A 22,612-nucleotide genomic window follows, 5' to 3' on the forward strand; every position below is an offset into this window, starting at 1 on the left:
AGTCATACTTCTGTCAACAGAACAGTGGCAAAGTTGCCGCTGACTGAGTTACTAAAACTTGTAATAGAACGTTTCTAGATTTCTAGATTATGATAGTCAGATACACGTATGTACAGTCTCTTCTCTTTTTAACCTGTATCTTCCCCCTCGGAGTCATCCACCTAAAATCTGGATTCTGGTATTTGCTTATACAGCAATAATGTTATTCAAATTCATGAAATTCTTCCGTCGAGATGTTTTCATTGCAACTGATTGACAAATTGCCCTACATCGACGTAAATAAGCACTGAATTGATCAGTGTTTTAGTAGTAGCCATGATAAAAAATCATGGGCGTACATACTCGAGCAGGATTCGAACCTACGACCTCCTGATCACCGGACAGGCGTCATCTCCACTAGACCACCGAGCTTTCGCCCGACAGCAAGTGTTGGTTCTAATCCTTATAGCATGCAGCGGGTACTGCTTTGTTATTCAAATTCATGAAATTCTTCCGTCGAGATGTTTTCATTGCAACTTATTGACAAATTGCCCTACATCGACGTAAATAAGCACTGAATTGATCAGTGTTTTAGTAGTAGCCATGATAAAAAATCATCTCTAGTGGAGATGACGCCTGTCCGGTGATCAGGAGGTCGTAGGTTCGAATCCTGCTCGAGTATGTACGCCCATGATTTTTTTATCATGGCTAAGTACTACTAAAACACTGATCAATTCAGTGCTTATTTACGTCGATGTAGGGCAATTTGTCAATCAGTTGCAAAGCAATAATGTTGACTAAAGCGAAGCCACGCATGTGAATTTAACTTCAGTTTGGGATTGCCACACGATTATAGAATACAAAGTCTTAAGTACAACTTATAGATCGAGCATGATGAGAATGATATAGAGGTTTCATAACACTCGGCTCTGAAATGGGAAATTTATTGATCTTATTTTTTAGGTCCCCATGCCTTCTGTTAATCACTGATTTTGGTCGTAACCACACGTTATCAAACCAGCAGATGTGATCATTATCATCAATTCACTATTAGCAATCTCTCACTGAACCCAAGGCAAAATTTTCACAAAATTGATTTTTCTTAGTATGGAATTAGTCCAGCACCCTCCCCCGGGTGATACGAGAAAAGGGGTATATCTTTAGGGGGTCATAAGTAAAGATAAGATGACACCTTCACATTCAATGTAATACTATCGCACCAATTTGAAATTCATTCGCAGTAATGTTTGGCAAAGGGAGCAAACAAAAGAAAAAAATAATACATCTTCTTTTTCATTCAAGTAGGGTCTATCTGTATTCCACCGGTTTGACTCATTAATTGCATAACCGATTGAATTGATTATAATCTTTTGTCATTATTTTGAAAGTCCCATCCGCCCCCCCCCCCCCACACACACACACCTAGTAATGGTCGAGTTAAGTTGCAGTGTTTTAAAACCGATCTTCATACTGCTATACGCCCAAACTTTATTCTTGACAATGTCTTCCATAATACGATATTGTTACATTATTATTTTCAGCTGGTAGACAGGTGGGGCCCCGTCTTATAAAGCCTTCAAATCAATCACAAGTCCCCAAATCAATCGCAACTTGCATTGCAGCTCACAAGAAACTTGTGATTGATTTTTATCACAAGTCTTTTTAAGACAGGCCCCAAACGCACCCTTGCACTATGCATCCATTTTGGATAGCGCCAGCTACTGACAGACCATGCTCATCGACGGTCGACTTGGACGGCAAAAATGATTCGGACGTACGTCAGCTGTGAAGTGCTGCTTGGCCTGTATGTGGTGTGTACACGCACGGCCGACGCAGCGGCGGGTAGTATATCGACCGTACCGTACCGGTATACCCGGGTGTACTTAAAACGGTACAGTAGTGTCGTTTCCCCGACCCGAAGACGTTGACCTGTATCTTCTTAGATATCGATTATTTTTCCGTGTGTGCAAGACGGAACGCAAGTGATATTCGCAAACAAGAAAGCCTGAGGTAATCATGGGAAACGTAATATGTGACTGGCTAGCGGAAAATATGGATCTTTCACATGACTTGCGTTACGGTTAGTGTAACTTCTGACACTAACAGTTAACAGTGCAGACGGAGCGGAGTTCACTAGTCAGCAAGAAATGGACGGCCACGAACGTCAAGCTGTGATGCGTCAGATGGTGCGCTTGCGGCGGGACTTCTCCGCTAACTTATGCCCATTCTGGAGAAGAACTCGAGTAACGAGTATGGTTAAATTCGTGTTCATAGGTTTCATAATCAGCCTTCTCGTAGATCTCTCTACTTGTCAGGGTCTCCAAAATAACGAAGATCTGAGAAGACGGTATCCAAATCTTCACAAACGAGGACTGCTACCTGGATTACTGGGTAATCGTGGACCGCAAGTCGGCGTGGGCAGGCAGATGTTGCCTGCCCCTGGCCCGCCAGGGAAGGGCAAACCACCAAATGGCGTTCCACCTGAGCAGCGTCATAGAAATCTTATTCCGCAGCCAAATCCCGGTCAAGTAATAGAGATCCCAATGGTCAAATATCATGAAGTACCTTGGAAAAACTCTGTGGAGCATAATTTCAAATGGCAAGAAAATCAGCGGTCATTTTTTACCTGTCCGCGAGGCTATTTTATATCGGAGATATCGTATCGTTTTGACACAGCACAATCAACTGTAAGTAGACCTTGGGCTTCCAAACAAGGGGGAAAAACGTACACTCTTGCTGACAAAATTGCCAAAAAATTATCGCCTGAACCAAAACATATAAGGCTCATTCGGGAGAGTGGAAAGAAACGAGTAGATCCCAGGCAACAGTTCCTTGATGCCGTAGGACCAGACGTTGTTAACCAAAGTCCTCTCACGGAGACCGGCTGTGACCCCATTTTGTTTTGTCTAGGTCACCAGGCCTGCTTGTTTAAGATCACGGTTGATTTATGTGGATGTGATCCCGTGCCGGGCAAAAGGAAAATGTTCTTCATCTCTGTGAAGTGCACGAGTGACAGTGACGAAGGGTTGTACGGAAACACAAAGGGTGCCCTGGAGCTGATGCGAAGAGAGCGAGAACATGTCATGTATCTGTTTCAAGAGTCAGAGCACTCCGACAAGGCCATCACGCAGGTACTCCTGCATCAAATCCCGGAAGAAGAAGTATTTGGAGTCGGCTGTCCCCAGCCATCAATGGCCTTGCAGAATGGGTAAGATGGGATTCTTCAGACTGAAGGCATTGGACACATTCTTATAGCAAAAAATATTGAGGTATAGACAAAATTCCACGTGTCTGGCCTCTTTTTCGTGCTGCTGTAAAAAAATTAAGGTGTTATGGCGTTTAAGTAAAAGTGTCATTTTTTCCATCAAGCAACTTTGTCATTGCAAAGTCTGTCTGTTGAGGACGGGCTAATTTTACTAAAACATGCATTCCCCCATAGACACCTGCTTGAGTATAGTTGGGACTAGATCTACTAGTTTTCAACAGCTTAACCATTGCCTTGCCCATTAAATGCTCCACATTTTGTGTGTAGCCATGGGGAGTTCTGTAAAAACAGAACATTTTTTCACACATGATACTTTCACAAATTTTGCGAGGAGTCGAGATTCACGAAAATAAAATGCATGTGAATGCCATTAATGTTTGTGGGCTTAAGTAAATCCAGATTAGATCTTAATAAGTGGAAGTCACATTCAGACAAAAGCTGAATTTTCTGTGCTGTTACGCATTGTCTATAAGTCATCACAGGAAACTTTATATTAAGTTTGAAATATATACACCCTTGGTGCGTGATTTATTCCACAACGCTTCTAGCGGTCTTTGGCACAACTACCAAGCAACTCTCACTAGAATGTCAAGATTTTGTCTGACATTGCAGTTTTTCATTGTCAGTGTGAATGGCTCCATAGGCATGTCACATTCCATGCTGTTGAGATTAAATACTAACCTCAGACTTTGATATAAAATGATAATGATAGAGAACAACTTGTTAGGTATTACAATGAACATCTTGGTCTCTCAATCCAACAGTTCATTGTACCCAAAGGATTAGCCCTGGTTTAGAATCTATCTTGCACCTGTAGACTTCCTGTACAAATGTATGGAGACACTGTGCGAGACAGAAGGTATTTGTTGCCTGTAAAGATCTTTCTTAATGACATCCAAATGAATTGCTACCACATCCATGAAAAAGAGCAATTACAAGTTAATTCTTTTCAGCCCTATCACAATATTTTTATTTTCCCTTTCTTTTACAAAGCTTTGAGGTGTGATAAAAATGGTCTGCCAGATCCAGTACAGTTTGTTCTTTCTTAACATACTAAAAACTGTGCTATTCTTCGACTCTGGCAATCTCTCAAAGTTTATACTTAAAGTTTGATAATTTTCATCAAAGGTATTGCGTGAATCTTGAAATGTTTAACATACAAAGTACTGTTTGTTCACAACAACATAAGTAAGAACAACAGATGTGATCATCTGGTGTGGACAGGGACATACTTGTAGGTTCAGTGAAACCTTACTTGAATACTTTGTTTCAAAGCTTAGTTCTCATTTTCATAAGATGCTGAGGTTACATTCTATCACTGAGGGGTTTCAACTTTCCCCTTTTATGCAGACAGCCAAGCAACAAACTTGACAAAAGTGAAAGGAAACTGAACAAGATATATTTTTTGTTTTGTAACAGACAAAGGCTGCTCAACACAACATTATTAGTAGCCGTGTGCAGACAAACCAAGTTGGTGGAGAACAGAATGGTGCTTCTTGTTATTGTTGAAATCCCAATTTCTTCAAGTACAGCTGTAGTTACGAATTTCACAACAGAAACTGCTTACTTTCTCTATCACTACCTACAACCTGTAGGTATCATACCCCAACAGAGGCTTGTACATATTATGTAAAAATGTCCACATTCACTTCTCACTCAAATATGTGCAAAGAGATACAAATGTAGCCTGCAAGTGGAGCTACAGTATATCATGTACAGACTGTAGTTAGTATTCTCAGCGTGCGAGCTATAAACAAAGGTATTCACACACGTCCTGCAATCAACAAGTACACTTGGGTGCGCACACTACAAGTCAGTGATCAAGCAGGCCCTCACAATGAGGATTTCTCACTCCTTCCAGCTTTGGTGTACCGCTAAAAATGTTGGAAGGAAGAACCAATTATGTTCAGTGGTCGGTCCATTGATGTAGTGCAGACAGTCTTTGTTGACAAGTGACAGGAGTTGCAGGCTAGTCTCTAGTGTTGTGAGTGTGCTGTCTGGTACAGAGTGTGGTTCTTAGTTTGTGGGAATTGTAAGGACTGCATGTCTCATACTTTTCACGTGAAAAACAAAACAAAAAACGAACAAAACCTTATTTGCAGATGTACAAACAATAATCTACCTCCTCATATTTACTCTGTGTTATGGTTCAAACAGTTTTGTGACATGTTTCATTCATTCATTTACATTGTAGGCTTAAATTAATCTTATACTACTGGGTTGTGGAAATGATCATCTAAGAGGCATGTAACACAACCCCGACATCTGGAAATAAGACTATGAATGTAAGATATGCTAAAATGAATCATGATGGATGCACAAGAAATATGTTACTGAGCAGTAAATGTACAAGGTACCTTTGTTGCAAAGCAAATGCATACTGTCACTGAACATGAGAAACAGTGTACAATGTATATGTTTACTATGCTCACATACTTTCGGGGTCAAATTTCTGTCAGCAGTACAGGCAACATTGTGTAAAGACAAACTTATTTTATGTGTGTCCGAGTTTCTTATCCTCCTACGTACACAAAAAATGACAAATAGTGATCAACAAAAATATTGACCACCATATGAAAGTTTAATATCTGCAAACATGTTTAATAACAGAACAAATTTTATCCAAGTCCATTTGTGGACAGAAACTTACAAGGGTTGATAACCTAGATTTGACTTTTCATTTTTAACCCACCTGCATTGAATGAGTTGTCAAATGATAATGTTTTGGTCTCAAGTTTTGGTCACAGCATTACTGTCTAACATTCTTTATTTATTCATATTATTTTGATTATACTTATTTTATGCAGACTGTGTATATTAAAATTCACAAGTAGATATGGCACAGCGAAAACATGCCGAGGCACATTGCTTGGAGACGTGAGATGAAAAGTTGTGCATGTTGTACAAGTTTGTAAGCTAATTTCATTTTCTTCTCCTGTACCCTCTCAACTGCCCCCTCAAAATATTGCATCCGTTGCTATAGCTGCATGCTATCATTCATGTACAATGTACTGTACATAGTGGTGGCATACATAGTCTGCGTAATCATTGGATCCTGTACATGCTGGCGTGCACAATGCCGACACTGGTGTGAATATGTCACACGGGGTGATCCATTTCCTGTGTCAAATGAGGAAAGTCAACATCATGCTCATGTGCAGGAAGCTATCATGCCGTTGATGTGGGGTCTGTGCTCAGCTGATCTTGGTAGCTCGCCATTTATGCTGGTCCACCGTCTGGGAGAACGGGGATGCAGCTGTGTCTCAGGGTCAGCCAGCTTAAAGGACAAATTCACCAAAATATACAGTATGTGTGGATTGAGCGGAGGCAGCAGTGTTTGCAGGAGAACACATGAGTGAAAGTTTGAGGAAAATCGGACAATTCGTTCAAAAGTTTTGAATAATAAATTGTATTTAAATTTCATTGCCATGCTAGATGAGAAGACTACATTAATTTGTGACATCACTACAGGCAATGCTATGAATAAAATATAGAAAGAATTCCACAATTTTTTATTTTTTATTTATTTTTTTTAACAAAATGTACAAATTCCCTTGACTTGCAGTTGTTACTGACACATGTTAAGGGTAATATTGTTCCCCTGTTTTCTGGAAGGGGTAAATCAAGTGCTCTTTCATATTCCTTGAGATATGAAAGTATGTTGAATTCTGTTTATATGCTCTTTGTCCTGCAGTGACATCACAAACTGGAACATTGCAGTCTTCTCATCCAGGCAGGAATGGCGGCATGCATACTTTAAAAATATTGTAACTTTTGAACAGATTTTCCTTTTTCCCTCAAACTTTCACTGATGTGTTCTACTAATCCACATATTGCTGCATTCATTCAATCAACACATATATTTAGTATATTTAGGTGAACTTGTCCTTTAAAAAGCAAGCCAGCAAAATCAATCGCATGAATTTAAAGGAGCAGCTACAGTACCAGTACCTGTGTTTACATTGTGTGCAGGAGGTACAAGCTGATCAGAAATGACTCACTGACAGATTAGGTTAAGATGAGGACAAAGTTTGTTATCTACAATGTATGGTAAACATCTTTTATGATAAAAGAATACATAGACCTAGGCCTACATGTATTTATGTATACAAAGTCTTTGGTTATTCAGTATTAAATCCTTGTAGCTCATAAAATTCCTGCACTCTTTCTCAGTATTAAAAATGAAGACAATATTTGTTTGAAAAGATTTTATTTTCTGCATTTCATATTTTCTTTCAGAATAACAAAAATAACAAAGGCAGGTTCAATTACACAAATACAATTCTGAAAATTATTGACATATTACATAGTAAGTCATATTTTGTATGTAAAGACAAATGAAACGTTAAATAACATACAAAATGTTTATATGGCCAATAATGACTTAATTCACAGTACAATATATAATATATACATATGATGCAGAGGGCCGCCGTTATAAGCCGTGCTTGAACAGACGGACAGCCAGAGTTAAATTACCATTTTTTATTTAAATCAGATTACTACAGTATCTAGAGTAAACTTGACATCATTTTGTCAAAGTGCACCAATTGTGATAGTTACACTAGGCTTGCAAGTTTATTCATTCATGCATGGTTTTAAATTAAACTATTCTCAGGAGGAATGCTGGGTGTGTGGATATCACTGTTATTAAAAACTCTCTACTCGGCACTTCTGCAAAATGCACAGTATGTTAGCATGAAACATTACAGGCAATGACTTGAGGTGAAGCAAGATTTTGATGGCAGGTGAGGAAGCTTCTAGGTGACAGACAGGGTCAACTTGTCCATGACCTGCAGGTCTTCAGGCAGGCACCCCCCCCCCCCCCCCCCCAAAAAAAAAAAAAAAAAAAATCTTCACACAAGTGAGACATTGGTCAACAGCAAAACAACATTGACAACAACAAAAAGCACGGCAGGAAAATGAAAGAAGCTAACGCAACATGTTGGAACCCATCACTAAGGCAGAGGTGACATAAAGGTACATTACCTTGCACTGGTTGGTACAGACAGGGAGGTGGCCACCTCCCTGGTACAGATGAGATGCAGTTTAGATCCAAGCTGAACTTAAATTAAGGCCAAAATTCACGAAGGTGGCTGAAATCCAGTCCATGGATTACATAGGTACATTTTATGCCAGTTCTGAGTGCATAAATGTTTGACATCACTTACAAAACAAGCAAGTCACTGAAAGGCAATTTTATTATGTAAAATGCTTTGTAAATTGCAATCAATGTTCATAGGAAAGACAGGATAGAAGAGATACATATATATGTAGCATGAAATCTTAGGTAAGTGAGTTACATAAGAAAAGAAACACACACTGTCAGACATGGGATGGACAATTTACAAACATATCTTTCTGTGTGATGATGAATATGAAAATGTGCTGGTCTGAAAAGATACGGTTCAATTGATTTGATTGGATTATAATCAATGTAGATATACTCTCACCAAATGTGCCCATTAATGCACTCTCCATTGAATGGTAAGTATGTAGATTGTGAGTTCGTTCCGTTGTGTGTATTCCCACTTGCATCAAGTATTCTCTTCAAGTTGGAAATTGGGCCTGCCAATCAATTGTATAATTTTATGATATTTTAATTTTATGTATTTCATGAGAATACAATTCAAAGCGTACAGTGTAGGCCTACAGTGAAACACAATGTGGTAGGTACCTATTATGATAGTTAGCAAAGTGCAAGTGTCAAGTTTAAACAATCTTTTGTATTTTCAGATTGTCTGTTTTCGAAGTTTCTGGCCAAATATGGATGGCTCAAACTTTTTAGGTGTCTTGACATGAAAGAGACCATATTAATGAATATGTTGCCAATGGTACCTATAGATTGATTTTGCAGGCTCCTGTGCACTTGCAGATTTTTTTTACCCTACATTTGTAGGTGATTGATTCATTTACAGTGCATGAGGCAAACTAACATGTTCAAATTTTCCTGAAAATGGGAGAAAATGTAAAATACTGAGCTTTAGGGGAATTGATCACTTTTCAACAACAAGCTTTATGGGTTTTGGTCATAATGCAAAATCTGTGGTATTATTAACAAAAGTATATCCATAGTCAACAAATAGGCCTATACTAATCAGGAAATACATGGTACAAGTAGGTCCTATAGGTAGTAGTGTTTCAAACCCCCCCCCCCACACACTTTCTTACCTCTCGCTGAAAAGTCCTACAAGTGTTGTGCATTTTATTGTCAAGTGTATACATTTTAATACTCACATGATACAATGTCATCTCTGTCAAACTGAGTTGTGAGTGCCAGAGATGGAGAAACCGTGGCAAGTGTACAGTGTTTTGAAATGAAATGAATACATTAGTACATTATTTTACTACAAGAAATAAATGTTGGGGGATGGTTTACCAAAAAAGTTGATATTGAATTTAAATGCACATTACTTTAAAAAGATGTCGAAGCACAGGTGTTCTGTGTAATTCAATGAAGTATCTACTCATGGAAAATTGATATCACTTCACCTGTATTTAATGTTAAGTACCATTGAATAAATTGGTTGCCATTTTCACTTCTCGTGGTCCTTAAGGTCACATCAACTGACAATGTGCTGTGTTGACTTTTCGCCATGCAAGCCTGGTTGGTGTGTGATGAAAATGGAAAGAATCATTGTATGTCGGCATCAGCTGCGACTAATTGCGCACAAACAAAGTGTCTTAATGGGCTCATGCCCATGCCAAGTTTCCATTCTGGGTACTTCTGTAGTGCAATCACACCAGAAATAGCCCATTGAAACCTTATAGATCTGGATAAGGTGCTATAAAGAATGTTGCGCCATACCATGCTGTTGAAGGCACACTCTGAGCAAAGTATCGTACATACTGTAGCATGCTGCAGTTATAGTGCATAGACTGGCGGCTGAGAGAGCTAGGAATAATTTTTTTGTTCTTTTTTATTATAATGAAGCAAAATAAGGATTGACACTGTACAAAGTTGTAAGTTGGAAAAAGTTATCTCTGTTGTTGAATATGATTTGCCTATGGTGCTTGATTGTGCTATCTGTATAGTACCAGGAATGTGTATAGACTGCCTGTGTGATGTTAAAACTGGCACTAGTTGCAAAAATAACTGCAAAATATTGCAGACTTTCTTCATAGTCCTGGAACTGAATTCTTCAATTAGATATGAAACCCTAGTCCTTTTGAACTTTTTTTTTTCCATTAATTTGTGCAATTTGTAAATCAATGCTGCTTTTGCATAACTGTCAAGCCTCCCTCAAAAGCAAACAACATCAACAAATACTTTAGCAATAATATACTTGTAGGCAAGTGAACAGCTATGACATACGTGTACATACAGTTGTACCAAATATTAAAGAATCTATTTATATTTTTTGTGCATGGCTTGTCAACATCATTGACTATACAGCACAGTGTACTACAGTATTCAGAATTCTCTGAAACAAGTTTTGAGAAAAGTCTCATCACCAATAGAATCTGAGCATTTCCAGGTTTATTTTTACTAATTCCGTGCAGATTTTAAATTCTTCCATAATTTTATCTGATATTACTGATCATTTCCCCATTATAGCATGTTTTGACCTTAAACATTGTGTTGATAAGTTTCATTCTTTTTCATCCAGACGTAGAGCTACACCAGAAAATTTGGCTAGTCTTGGTGCTAACCTAGACAGGGCTGATTGGTCTAGTGTTTATGATAATGATGATATAAATGTATCGTTTGAGAATTTTTCAGGGATAGTTAATAGACATTTAGATGAATATATTCCCAGATTAAAAGAAAAGTCAGTTAATTATAAAACGTCCCCCAAATTACCATGGATTACAAAATCTCTTCTTCGTTCAATAAATAGGAAAAATAGGTTATATTATAAATTCAAAATGAAAAAAACTGAGAAGTTAAAATATAAATACACTTCGTATAAAAATATTTTAACGAAGATTATACGGTTGGAAAAGAGAAAATATTATATGATTCAGTTAGAAAAATATAAACATGATATGAAAAATACATGGAAGGTGTTGAAGCAGGCTATGAATATATCAAAAAAGAAATCAGAAATTATAAAAATAAGACATGATAATAAAGTTTTTGAAGATCCTAATGATATAGTCAATATTTTTAACTCTTATTTTTCAATGATTGGAGAGAATTTGGCAGAAAAAATACCGCAGTCAAATATACATTTTTCTGAATTTTTAGGTCAATCCAATTCCAGTTCTATTTTTTTTGTTCCAACAACAAAATATGAAATAATAGATATTGTTACCGCATTGAATAACAAGCGAAGTGCCGGTTATGACGATATCAGTAATTTTATTTTAAAGGGGATTATATCTTCAATTGCTGACCCACTTTCATATATTTTCAATAAATCCTTATCAAGTGGTGTTTTTCCTGATTTTATGAAAATAGCTAAGGTTTTCCCTTTATTTAAAAAAGGAGATGATTCTGATATATGTAATTATAGACCTATTTCTTTGCTTTCATCTTTATCTAAAATATTGGAAAAATTGATATTTACAAGAACAATTAATTTTTTGAATTTGCATAATGTTTTTACAAATTCTCAATTTGGGTTCCGTCAGAAACATAGCACTATTCATGCTCTTTTAAAGTTTATTGACCACGCTGCGCACACTATTGATAATCATTCTCATCTTATTGGTATCTTCCTGGACTTCTCCAAGGCCTTCGATACAATTAATCATGAAATATTACTTTATAAACTGTCTCATTATGGAATACGCGGGAAGGCCTTGGAGTGGTTCAGGAGTTACCTACAAAACCGAAAACAATATGTATCTCTGAACGAGTACAGCTCGAGTTTAGAATTCATTAAATGTGGCGTCCCACAGGGTAGTTTATTAGGACCTTTACTTTTTATAATTTATATCAATGACTTTTGTAGATCATCTGACATACTCTCATTTATACTTTTTGCTGACGATTCAAATATTTTCTTTTCTCACCAAAATCCAGATACTCTTGTACGCATAGTTGATTCCGAATGGAAAAAAGTAACTCAGTGGATAAGAGCTAATAAATTATCTCTTAATCTTCAGAAAACTAAGTATATGTTTTTTAGTAATTCTTTAGAAGATTTAGACACAGGTATTGTTCTTGATAACACTTTGTTAGAACGAGTTCCTCATATAAAATTCCTTGGTATCACAGTGGATGATAAACTTTCGTGGAGGCCGCATATTACTAACATCAGTACAATAATTTCACGCAATATTGGTATTATTAATAGACTCAAGTTTCATATTCCATTGTCCTCTTTGTTGACGTTGTATTTTTCTCTAATTTTACCTTATCTTAATTACGGACTCCTAGCGTGGGGTAGTGCCCATCAAAACTTACTAGATAAATTACTTTTGTTACAAAAAAAGGTTATTCGTATCATTTGTGGCGTCCCGCCACGTTCCCATACAGAGCCATTATTTATTAAACATGAGATTTTGAAAATTAAAGATTTGTATTTTTTTCAACTTGGTCAGTTTATGTTTAATTACAATGTAAATGCACTTCCCAGTATTTTTAATTCATTGTTCCCACGGAACCAGTCTTTTCATGATTATCCCACTAGACAATCTAATGAGTTTCATTTACCCCTCCTGAGAACTTTATTGGCTCAGAATACATTTATATACACTGGTCCTAGATTTTGGAACTAACTGAGCTGTGAAATAAAAAATTCCCCATCTTTGTATTCTTTTAAGCGCAAGTTGAAACTTTTTTTATTAAATCCTCCCTGACATGTTTTTTTTTTTTTCATTAACAGCTATAGTTTTTGTTAACCTCAGAGTTCATCATCCACCCACCAATCATTCAAACACTGAATTTATTATTACGTAAAGAAGTAGCCATTACAATCCTTGCTCAGCTGCATGCAGCACCAACTCTATGAAGTACATTCTCTACCATCCTCTGTTTCATTTCCCTTATTCAGCGTGTAGGTATTCTCTCATTCTCTCTTTCCATACTTTTCATCTATTCTGGCAAGTTGTGTCATGTTGTTGCGTTTCTTCTGTTTTGTCCCGTCCTGTCGTATATTATATTCGTCACAAGTGTTTGTAAATAAGTAATTTATAGGTTTTATGAGTGGTTCACAATCTACAAGCTTTGCTTTTTAGTGGACCTCTCTATTCTTTCTTCCTTTTTTTTTTCCACTGAAGCATGACTTTGTATTACATTTTTTTTTTGCCAGTATGCGCTCCTATGTTTATTGATACCATTTATTAATTAAGACAAATGTTCTTTGTTTATGATGTAAAACCTGATTTATCTAGTGTTATGTTTTTGCTGAAAAAGAAAAAAGAAGAAGAATGAAAATAAATGAATTGAATTGAATTTAATTGATGTGAACTCACTTTGGCCTTCTTTTTCCTCTGTTGTCACAGGTATGCTGGCTACTGCACTCTGAGACCCCCTCCACAGGAGAAGATTGTAGAGACTCTATGGAAAGTCTTGGGAAGGTAAGGAATTCGAAGAAAAAGATCCTTTTTGTGTACATCACACTGTAAAAGTGGAAAATTTTCGCAATGTGGAAATTTTGGTGCATTTCAAGCAACCAGAAACTAGTGCAAAAATAAAATCATCCAAATATTTTTGCTTGCCATATGTTCCAGTAGTTCATGTTTTGATTCCATGGAATTAAAACACAAACTTGTCTTACCCAGAAGAGCGCGAAAAATGAGTGGCGTGAAAATATCCACTTTTACAGCAATAACTAATACATGATAGATTTGCATGGACTGCTATGCAGATCTATACATAAAAATATATGTGGTAATTTTATGTGTGTGTTTGTGTCTGTGTGTTTAATATCAAACTACCGTAATTGTAATGTGAATGAAGCTTCCTGTATCTAGGTGCTTCTTTGTTTGTTTGTCTGTTTGTCATTAATCTCTACACGGTCTTGCTCCAAAAAAGAAGATTAATATTTTATGTCCTTTGTGTTTAGTACAATCGCATCTCGGGTTATTTTATAAGTTCTCATGCAGAAACTATTGTAACCTTAGTATCTATGTGAAGTATATAGCTAGGTTATATGTACGCAAAGAAAGTAGGTGTGTACGTTGACTCAGTGGCTGCAAATACAGGACTGACTTAATTCCAGTCTAGTTGTGAAACTTGTAATATGAATATTTTTACTTTGGTTTAAATTCTTGTGACCCAGGCTAAATTGTGGCACAACATTTTTGACCATCACTATTCTTTAGACGGGCATCATATTGTGAACAATGCGTTAATATCTTTCTCAACATTTAAAATTCATGGTATATGTGAAGACAATGTCCTAGCTCTTTTTGTGATTCCTCCAAATTGACTGGTTTGCAAACATTATCAATGTCTTTGTGTACCATCCAATATGGCCAAGGTTGCTCCCTGATGACCGAAAATCTCCTCGAGAATTGATGCAAGACGCACTGGCAACTTATGCATTCAAATGAGTCTGGAATTGATTGAAGCGTGCCCAGTAGGAACAGATGAATGGAAAAGCTCAACATTAAGTCCTCGGGGCGAATGTCTATGAATTCAGATACATGATCATGAATTGGCGTACTGTTACCAGTTTTGGGTTTGGCTGTCACCAGAGGGGGCACTCTGATTAAAGTTATTGGGAAGGTAATATCCAGCCCTTTCTTTGCGAGCTACCCATTTGTGAAACAACAAAGGGCAAAGCCATGGAACTGTGAAAGTGGAATTTTTTGTGTGAGTAATTTTTTGCACTTGACCTAAAAAGATAAATTTTGGCTGTTTTTAAGTTTACAGAACCAAAATACCAAGTATAAATAATATAAAGCAAAATTTCTAGTGTTTTTATTTTTGTGGAATTTCATGTCATTCAAAATGTGTAGAAGTTTCCACTTTTACAGTAATAGTCATTTTGAGAAAAACCATCGGAAGATTGTGCCACCATGACAGATAAAATGAGCAACATCTCTAAAAAAAGAAAAAGAAAAAAAGAGATGCTTTCCAAAATGATTCTCTTGTTTCTGTGGGATCAGAAATCGCATAGGCCTAATCGATGTTGCGTATAGTAGGCAGTCTTCTTGGTCTACGATAGTAGGTGTCACAATAGCGCATTAAACAATGAAAAACTTGGGTCTTTTGCTCTTGTGTGCGTGTATACATGTAGTAAGCAATTTCTGAAATTTAATACCAGAAGCAACAATTAGGCAAGCATGTGATGTAGAATTGGGGAAGTTTGCATCACGCTTTGGCTCAAACAGGCTGTCCTAGGCGTTAACGTCTACAAGCATTCTTTCATTTACCCTGTCTCTCTCCTTCATTTCATCACATTGACTGTATTTCATTTTTTTTAAAATGATTATCATACGTTCTTTACTTCAGGTAAATGTAACCTTGTGACAATGATAATGCTATCATGATATACAATTTAGACACACGAGTGCACCTTCATTAAAGATTACTTTTAAGTCATTATACCCCCGCCAAACGAAGTTTGAAGGGGGTATATAGGAATCAGCGGACGGTCGGGCGGTCGGTCGGGCGGTCGGTCCGTTGCAAATCTTGCGTCGCGAACTACATATGTACTTCCTCAGTTTTCAACCGATTCCCATAAAACTTGGCACAGATGTGTGCCTTGGGTTGTAGATGTGCAAGACGTATTTTTTGACAGTACCCAAAAGTACATTGCCATGGTAACGGTATATTATGGGCAAAAATGGGTACAAATCTTGCGTCGCGAACTCCCCCCACAGTTTTTGATCAATTTTTATGAAATTAGGTACAGATGTTCATCTGAATATGTTAATGTGCAAGACACATATTTCCGCAGTGGCAAAAAGTGCGTTGCCATGGTAACGGCATGTTATTGGTAAATAGGGCAAAATGCTTCATGGCAAAACTGCTTTATCAGTGTTCTTCCAATTCTCATGGAATTCATATTGAATGTTTGTCTTAGGATATAGGTCAGCATGACACATTTCTTGACAGTGACAAAAAGAATGTTGCCATGGTAACAGCTCACATATTATGAGCCAAAATGATGGAAAATTTTGTGTTGCAAACTACTTCCTCAGTTTTTGCCCAATTTCCATGAAACTTGGTACAGATGTGTGCCTTTGGTTGTAGATGTGCAAGACGCATTTTTCGACAGTACCCGAAAGTACGTTGCCATGGTAACGGCATATTAATGGCAGAAGATCAAGGAAAGATCTTGCGGATTGAACTACTTCCTCAGTTTTTTGACCAAAGCTTATGAAATGTTGTTTGGCGGGGGTATAACCAGTCGCTGTAGCGACATTTCTAGCTTCTACATGTATGTAAAGCCTACAATTTATACACTGCAAGCTTATCAAAAGGGTTATGACAGCTTCAAAAGTCATTCATCAGGGGATCTTTTTTTAGTCACAATCATATTCTTTCATGATATTTTTGAATGCAACATGTACAGAAAGAGGGAGTTATGATATGTGTGTATTTCATGTATGTATACAGTGTACACATACATAGATGTTCTCTCTCTCACACACAACACACACGCACACATTACACAAACACACACATAAATGCAGTCAAAATTTTTTGTGAGGAGTTAATTTTTTTATCTTTCTGGAAAGAGTAATGAATTGATATTCTTGATTTGGCTGGAACAGAATCATGAGGACTCTTGTAAGTCTTCCAAGAAAGTGTGAAGGAAGTAGCATTTTACACGCAAGATGAATCTTCCAAGCAATACCTCAAGACCTACCGGTATATTAAATCTCCTCGAAGGTGTCAATATTGATTGCTCAAAGTTCAAATGGCTGTAACTTTCAAACAGATATTTTCTTTTGTTAAATACAAACATGTACATGAAGATGCTTTACAGATTGGTTGCTTTTGTATGATAGCATTTGTGAAAAAAAAATGCATCGCTTTTTTAAGTACCACAGGTATATCCAGTGTCGTTGCTGGGGTTGTCACCCCAGCAACGACACTCAAATTTTGGTGAAAATCACACTTTTGGATTAATTGTCAGATAAAAGGTCAGGTCAAGTCCTGTCCAAATCCTACAGATTGTAGCTGTCTCACAACAAAAATGAAGCCACCTCGGCATGTCAAAGGAAGGGCCTGCTCCCCTCATATATTCACAGATACATGTATGCAGCTTGAACATGATCATGTGCATTCAATCATTATGATCCCCCTTTGGTTGGGGGTAAATATTTGCCTATAATAATCAATATTATGTACAATTTCATACATGGGTATTGTCAAGATGAGTGCTGTGAGGGGACTGGTGTGAGTAACTTGCCATTTGATGCATTACAAATTACATTGTGATATGATATGACTCATGGCTACATGTATGCCACAAGAGTTGTATTTTTGCCTAATAATGGCTTCTTGGGCCTGCCTCATCATGCAGTTCTTTCTTCCTGTAGACAGTGATTGAAACAGGATGGGCAGTGTACATTTTCTTAATGCTTTGTTTCCCTGCACACCCATGGGGAGTGAGTGACTGGGGGAAAACTGCCAAATTTGTGACATGTCATGGACAGTCTACAACTGTACCAGATGAGGATGCAGGTTTATGAAAGACTGTGAGATCTTGTTATCTGAATGAAGAACTTGACTCTCACTGACTGATTACTACATGTACATGTAGTTCTGTGTGCAAAGGTTCTGTATGATAATCAATTGTATGTTCATTCATTCATTGACTTCCAGTTTAAAACTGTTTGATGTTTCTGTTAGCCCAGTAAAATATTTACATGTAGTTTGATGTGTGGAGGAAATTTGTACAGTAGAGATAAACTTTTTATGAATATTGTTTTTGAGGTACGACATATTCTCAGAGATAATACTTTTTGAGGTACTAGTGTTTTGAAAACTAAGTGCTGTACAATTGTGTAATTGAAAGTGTTGGATTGTAAGGCATTCCCCAGGAAATCAACACTTTCATTGAAAAGATATCCCAAATGTGCATGTGTGTGTTTGTTTAGTAACATAATTTTAATCACTATTACCATCATCACTGATAGCAGATATCCAGCCTTAAGTTAGACGTGGTACATTTGATTTCAAACTGGGATGTATGGACTAGTTATGGACAAGAAGGCTCTAGTTGAAAAACAAACAAAACAAATCAAAACCTAACTTAAAGTACAAGTACATGTAATTAGATGTAGCGATGCATTGCTCCACACTCTGTGATCACACATCAAGTCACTCGAATGACTTGATCCCAAGATGCATGCAGAATTACATGAATCAGACAAGTAGGCCTACTAATTGTATATATCTCAACACTTTATTTAATAAAAAAAAAAGAAGTTGTGCAATTCCACACTCCACAGTTCTAAGAATAGGCCTAATGGCATACGAGTCTCTATTGTGTGTGAACATCATGTGAATGATATCTCGCAGCAATCTACTTCTCCGAACTTTTGCTTCCTTTTGTTTTGTTTTTTTCTTCTTTATTTTCAAAGGGAAGGCTATTACTATTATTTTGATGGTATGAGTTACTGACAGTTTGATACTATTGTGGCCTACTTTTCCTTTCTGTCAACTTATACTGTACCTACAGTACAAGTTTCTTAGTTTGTTTGGGACATTTTATCCTATTCAGTCTCTCTTCCTACCTGGTATTGTGCTCATTAGATTATGAACACCAAGTATCAGCAAACTTGGGTGCTGACAGGGATATTCAGTGGTTAGCTTCTATTTTTAGGGAGTGAAGAAATGTGACCTTTTAAAGCTTCTGGCAGAGTTTCTATGCTGCAGCTCTAATTGAGTTTCACCGAGGCCCTAAACTTAAAGGGAAAGTTTTGTACAGTGAGAAAATTCATTACCTGGAATACGGGTACAACAAATCTCTCAAGATTGAATCAAAACAATGTATCCATTCTTGGATTGATGTAGCTTGGCATTTGTAATGACCAAGGCAAGGATGCATGAATTCAAATTGAAGCCAGTCAAGTGTGATTTTGTTGATTGATGCAAATTGGAGCAATGTTTGTAGTAAAAACACTGTGACAGCAAGACTCGCTCCAAAGAGTAGGGTGTCTGTCACTTTGATGAAGCATTAGTGCAAAGCAACAACAAAATGCAAATGGAGTTTTAGATTCACTTGAGGTACATTTGGATGCATACTTTGTCCCATTTCATCCTCCACTCACAATCCTTGGCCAAAGATATTACACTGTGACAAGCCATGCCTGGCAGTATCACTTAACCCATTGTCTATGCAAACCTGATGGGTCTTCATTAAGATCTATGGGGATATCCTAAGCTGGGAAGCAGTGAGTTTAAGACCTAAAGTCGTACATTATATTGAGGAGGGCTCAGACCACGTACAAATGTACCTGTGGAAGAGAGAAGGTGCATTTTAATGTTAAAGAAGCGTGGCACATCCAATTGGGTGTGTCAACTTGGGTTGGGGCAGTGGCAAAGAAGAGTGAAGGGGACGGGGTAGGGGTAGTTGCTGAACTGTTGACTCAAAATGATTTTAACAATGGCATCATTGGCTAATTTGATCTAAATGGTTGCAAGTTGTACCGCTGTTTCTTCAAGTGTGGAAAGCTTCAAAATTCCCTGAATTTATGAGTTTATGACCCCGTTTACAATGCGAGGCTCGGCCGCCGCTCGGCCCAGCCCCGCTTCAGTGTAAACGCGCAAAAGGCCAAATGCGGGGCCAAAATTGGCCTCGCATTTGGCCTTGTCTGGAGGTGGTCTCGGCCTTTTCTCAGTGTAAATGCAAACTGGGCCAAATGCGCGGCCAATTTTAGTCTGGCTTCCAAACCCTCTACCCGTACTATTTCGCTATTCAGGATATTAACCCCCTCAACGTCGAAAGCTAGTTTAGTTTAAGGTGGTTTTGTCCTGCAAAGGATTTTTCCTTTGGCAAAGGCCTTTGCCCGAACGGCGACTTCGTTGCCACGGAATCCAGTTGGCAAAGGGTCTGAAAACCAGACTATACCAAATTGCGTTTGTTTACAAGCAGAGCGCCACTACGACAAAATATTGAAAGGTTTGAATTAAAAGCGCGGCCGAGCCCAGCAGTGTAAACAGACAAAATTGCGAGGCTCGGCCGTGGCTGAGCCGTGGCTGAGCCGTGGCCGAGCCCAGCCCCGCACTGTAAACGGGGTCCTAGTCCGAGCGTGATGATATCTCTGCTGTTGTTCATTCGACTGAAGTCTTTGTAAAGGAATCATGTGGAACATGGAGTTTCATTATTTTTTAAACACATTGAAGACTTCTATGCCATGAATCATTATTTTCTGTTTTAACAAAACTTTCTATAGATCCTTGAAGGATATTCAACTTTTTATTTCTTTTTTTTTTAAACATGGACTCAGTGAATTACCATGATTCATATTGGCTTTTGAATGGCATAGAACAATGTGTTAATGTCTTCCTTTTATTCAGACTCAAAGAAAATTATTCAGAGTTGAACTTTTAAATTGTGAGGGGATATCACGGTACACAGACAATAGTGCCGTTCTCGTTGCAAAAATTTCGAAATTAGGGTTGCGATCAGGGTCGCATCTTTTTGATTCAGCGTTCTAACTATTAAAAACAAACAAACAAACTTTTTGGTCACAATTATTTGCGACAAGCTGACCTGTGCATGTTATGAGTGGTGTGTTTACTATTCTACAGCTAAAGGCCAATTCAATGTACCATGGCACACCACAGCATGGTAAAAAAAGCAAGGAGCAACACACACAGTGCATTGTGGGATATAAAATCTCAATTTTTTTTTTTGCGTTTACTGTTGCAATCACACCAATTTGTACGTTTTAGATAACTACATAAATTGTGCATTGAAAAAAAAAATGTGTTATTTATATTCTCACTGTAAAAATTTCGAAATTTGCATTGCGATCCTGATTGCAACCCGAAAAAACACATTATTTTGAGTGCTATAATATTGCCACTTATGTGGGCTTTTGTTTTAGAGTACCGTACATATGGTTCATGTACATTGGCAATCACGCAAATGTTGAAGCAAGTGGATTTGTTATCTGCTGTCTACACTTGCGGAAATCCTTTATGAAAAAAAAAAAAATGTATAGTTTAAACTCGCAATCAAAACTTTTGGCTTCTGTGGTTAGTAGTACACTTGAATTGTTCCTTGTGTTGCAGCGCATTGAATTTATGTATAGGTATATAGTCAAAAGTTGCCATTCACCTAAGCTCTCATAAATTCTGGTACATTGTTATTGTCATAATTTCAAACTTGATAACATGGTAGTGATTTTTTTTTTTCACAAGAACTTTCATATTGGCTGTGACTGAATAGTGACAAGTACTAGGAGTCCTACTGTTGCAATCTATGCAACCTGTGAAACTGAGAGCAAAACATATCTTGGCAATTGCCTTTATTGGCAAAATTTACTGTGACATCCCCAATCAGTTGTGGTTAATTGTTAAAAAAAAAAGCTCAACTATTTACCATTTTTCATTTACTTTATTTGAGGGCATGTCTTTGTAGTCTCTAGCATTGTAAATCCACTATGAATACCATTAATATCATTTCATGCTTCAAATTCATTTGTTTCTGTTCTGAAAGATGCTACACAGTAGGTAAGATCCATTTATAAAGGACCTGTACATTGTCATAGCATACATGAGGATCCCAGAAAGATCTTAACAAATTCCTAAGTACAATGTTTTCAAGAGTAGTATAGCCAAAGAGATACCTGTAATTTGGATTTGATACATAAATTTATTTTGATTTTGTCTTTGATCTGCAGGGTTCCATACAGAGAATGCAGACAAGAACTGGTGGAGGCGTACTGTGCCTACCACTACAACACCAGCGGTGGATGTGTACCCCCTGCTTTTGTGGAGAGTTCAGTGGTGAGATCAGTTTTGCTGTCTTCCAACCCCTTTAGAATTCCATGGACCACCAAATGTTTACCATAATTCTGAGATTTATTCGATATGTCACTTTCTATGCTGATAGAGTCACTTTTATGCTATGACATTAACTTTCTGTTTCTTACAAACTTGATCTTAATGGTGTTTTGATGGTTTTCTTTTTTGTATAGCATTGGCATGCATCTGCTTTGTTTTCTACTAAATACATTGTATGTAAACAACTGTGATACAGCTTGTTTCATGTGACAAAAGTAGGTTTTTAACGACAGCACATGGAACACAGTCTCCTGGTAGTTTTTCGTACATGTACAGTACTCGTAACTGCAGCGTTGTACAAAGCAGTACAGATCTTGCTGTGAGTTGTGTTAAACAATCCTCTTTTCTCTTTTTTTTTTCCTAGCTGATGGCATCAACATATGTAGAGGAGTAAGAGACATGAAGTTTTCTCATACATTGTATATTTTAGATATACTATGCATATTCTAGGCACTATAAATCAAGCCAGTGTTTGTACTAATTTGTGGGGTTTAAGT

The 22,612-nt window shown here is 37.4% G+C and overlaps 2 protein-coding genes across 2 annotated transcripts in view; both read left to right on the plus strand.

Annotated features, from left to right (window-relative positions):
- Positions 1-1,988: 1,988 nt before the first annotated feature.
- Positions 1,989-22,509, plus strand: LOC140241453 (uncharacterized). Its single transcript, XM_072321182.1, has 4 exons — positions 1,989-3,187; positions 13,640-13,714; positions 21,953-22,058; positions 22,480-22,509. The coding sequence occupies exons 1-4, from the start codon at positions 2,127-2,129 to the stop codon at positions 22,507-22,509; spliced, it is 1,272 nt and encodes a 423-aa protein (XP_072177283.1). The 5' UTR covers positions 1,989-2,126.
- LOC140241702 (uncharacterized) overlaps positions 21,957-22,612 on the plus strand; it is a 134,269-nt gene continuing 133,613 nt past the window's right edge. The window contains exon 1 of the mRNA XM_072321448.1: positions 21,957-22,058. The gene's annotated coding sequence lies outside the window, so the exon portion shown is untranslated. The remainder of the gene's footprint in view (positions 22,059-22,612) is intronic.

This window comes from Diadema setosum, chromosome 18 (assembly GCF_964275005.1).
Source record: "Diadema setosum chromosome 18, eeDiaSeto1, whole genome shotgun sequence".
In the NCBI taxonomy this organism is placed as follows: Eukaryota; Metazoa; Echinodermata; class Echinoidea; order Diadematoida; family Diadematidae; genus Diadema; species Diadema setosum.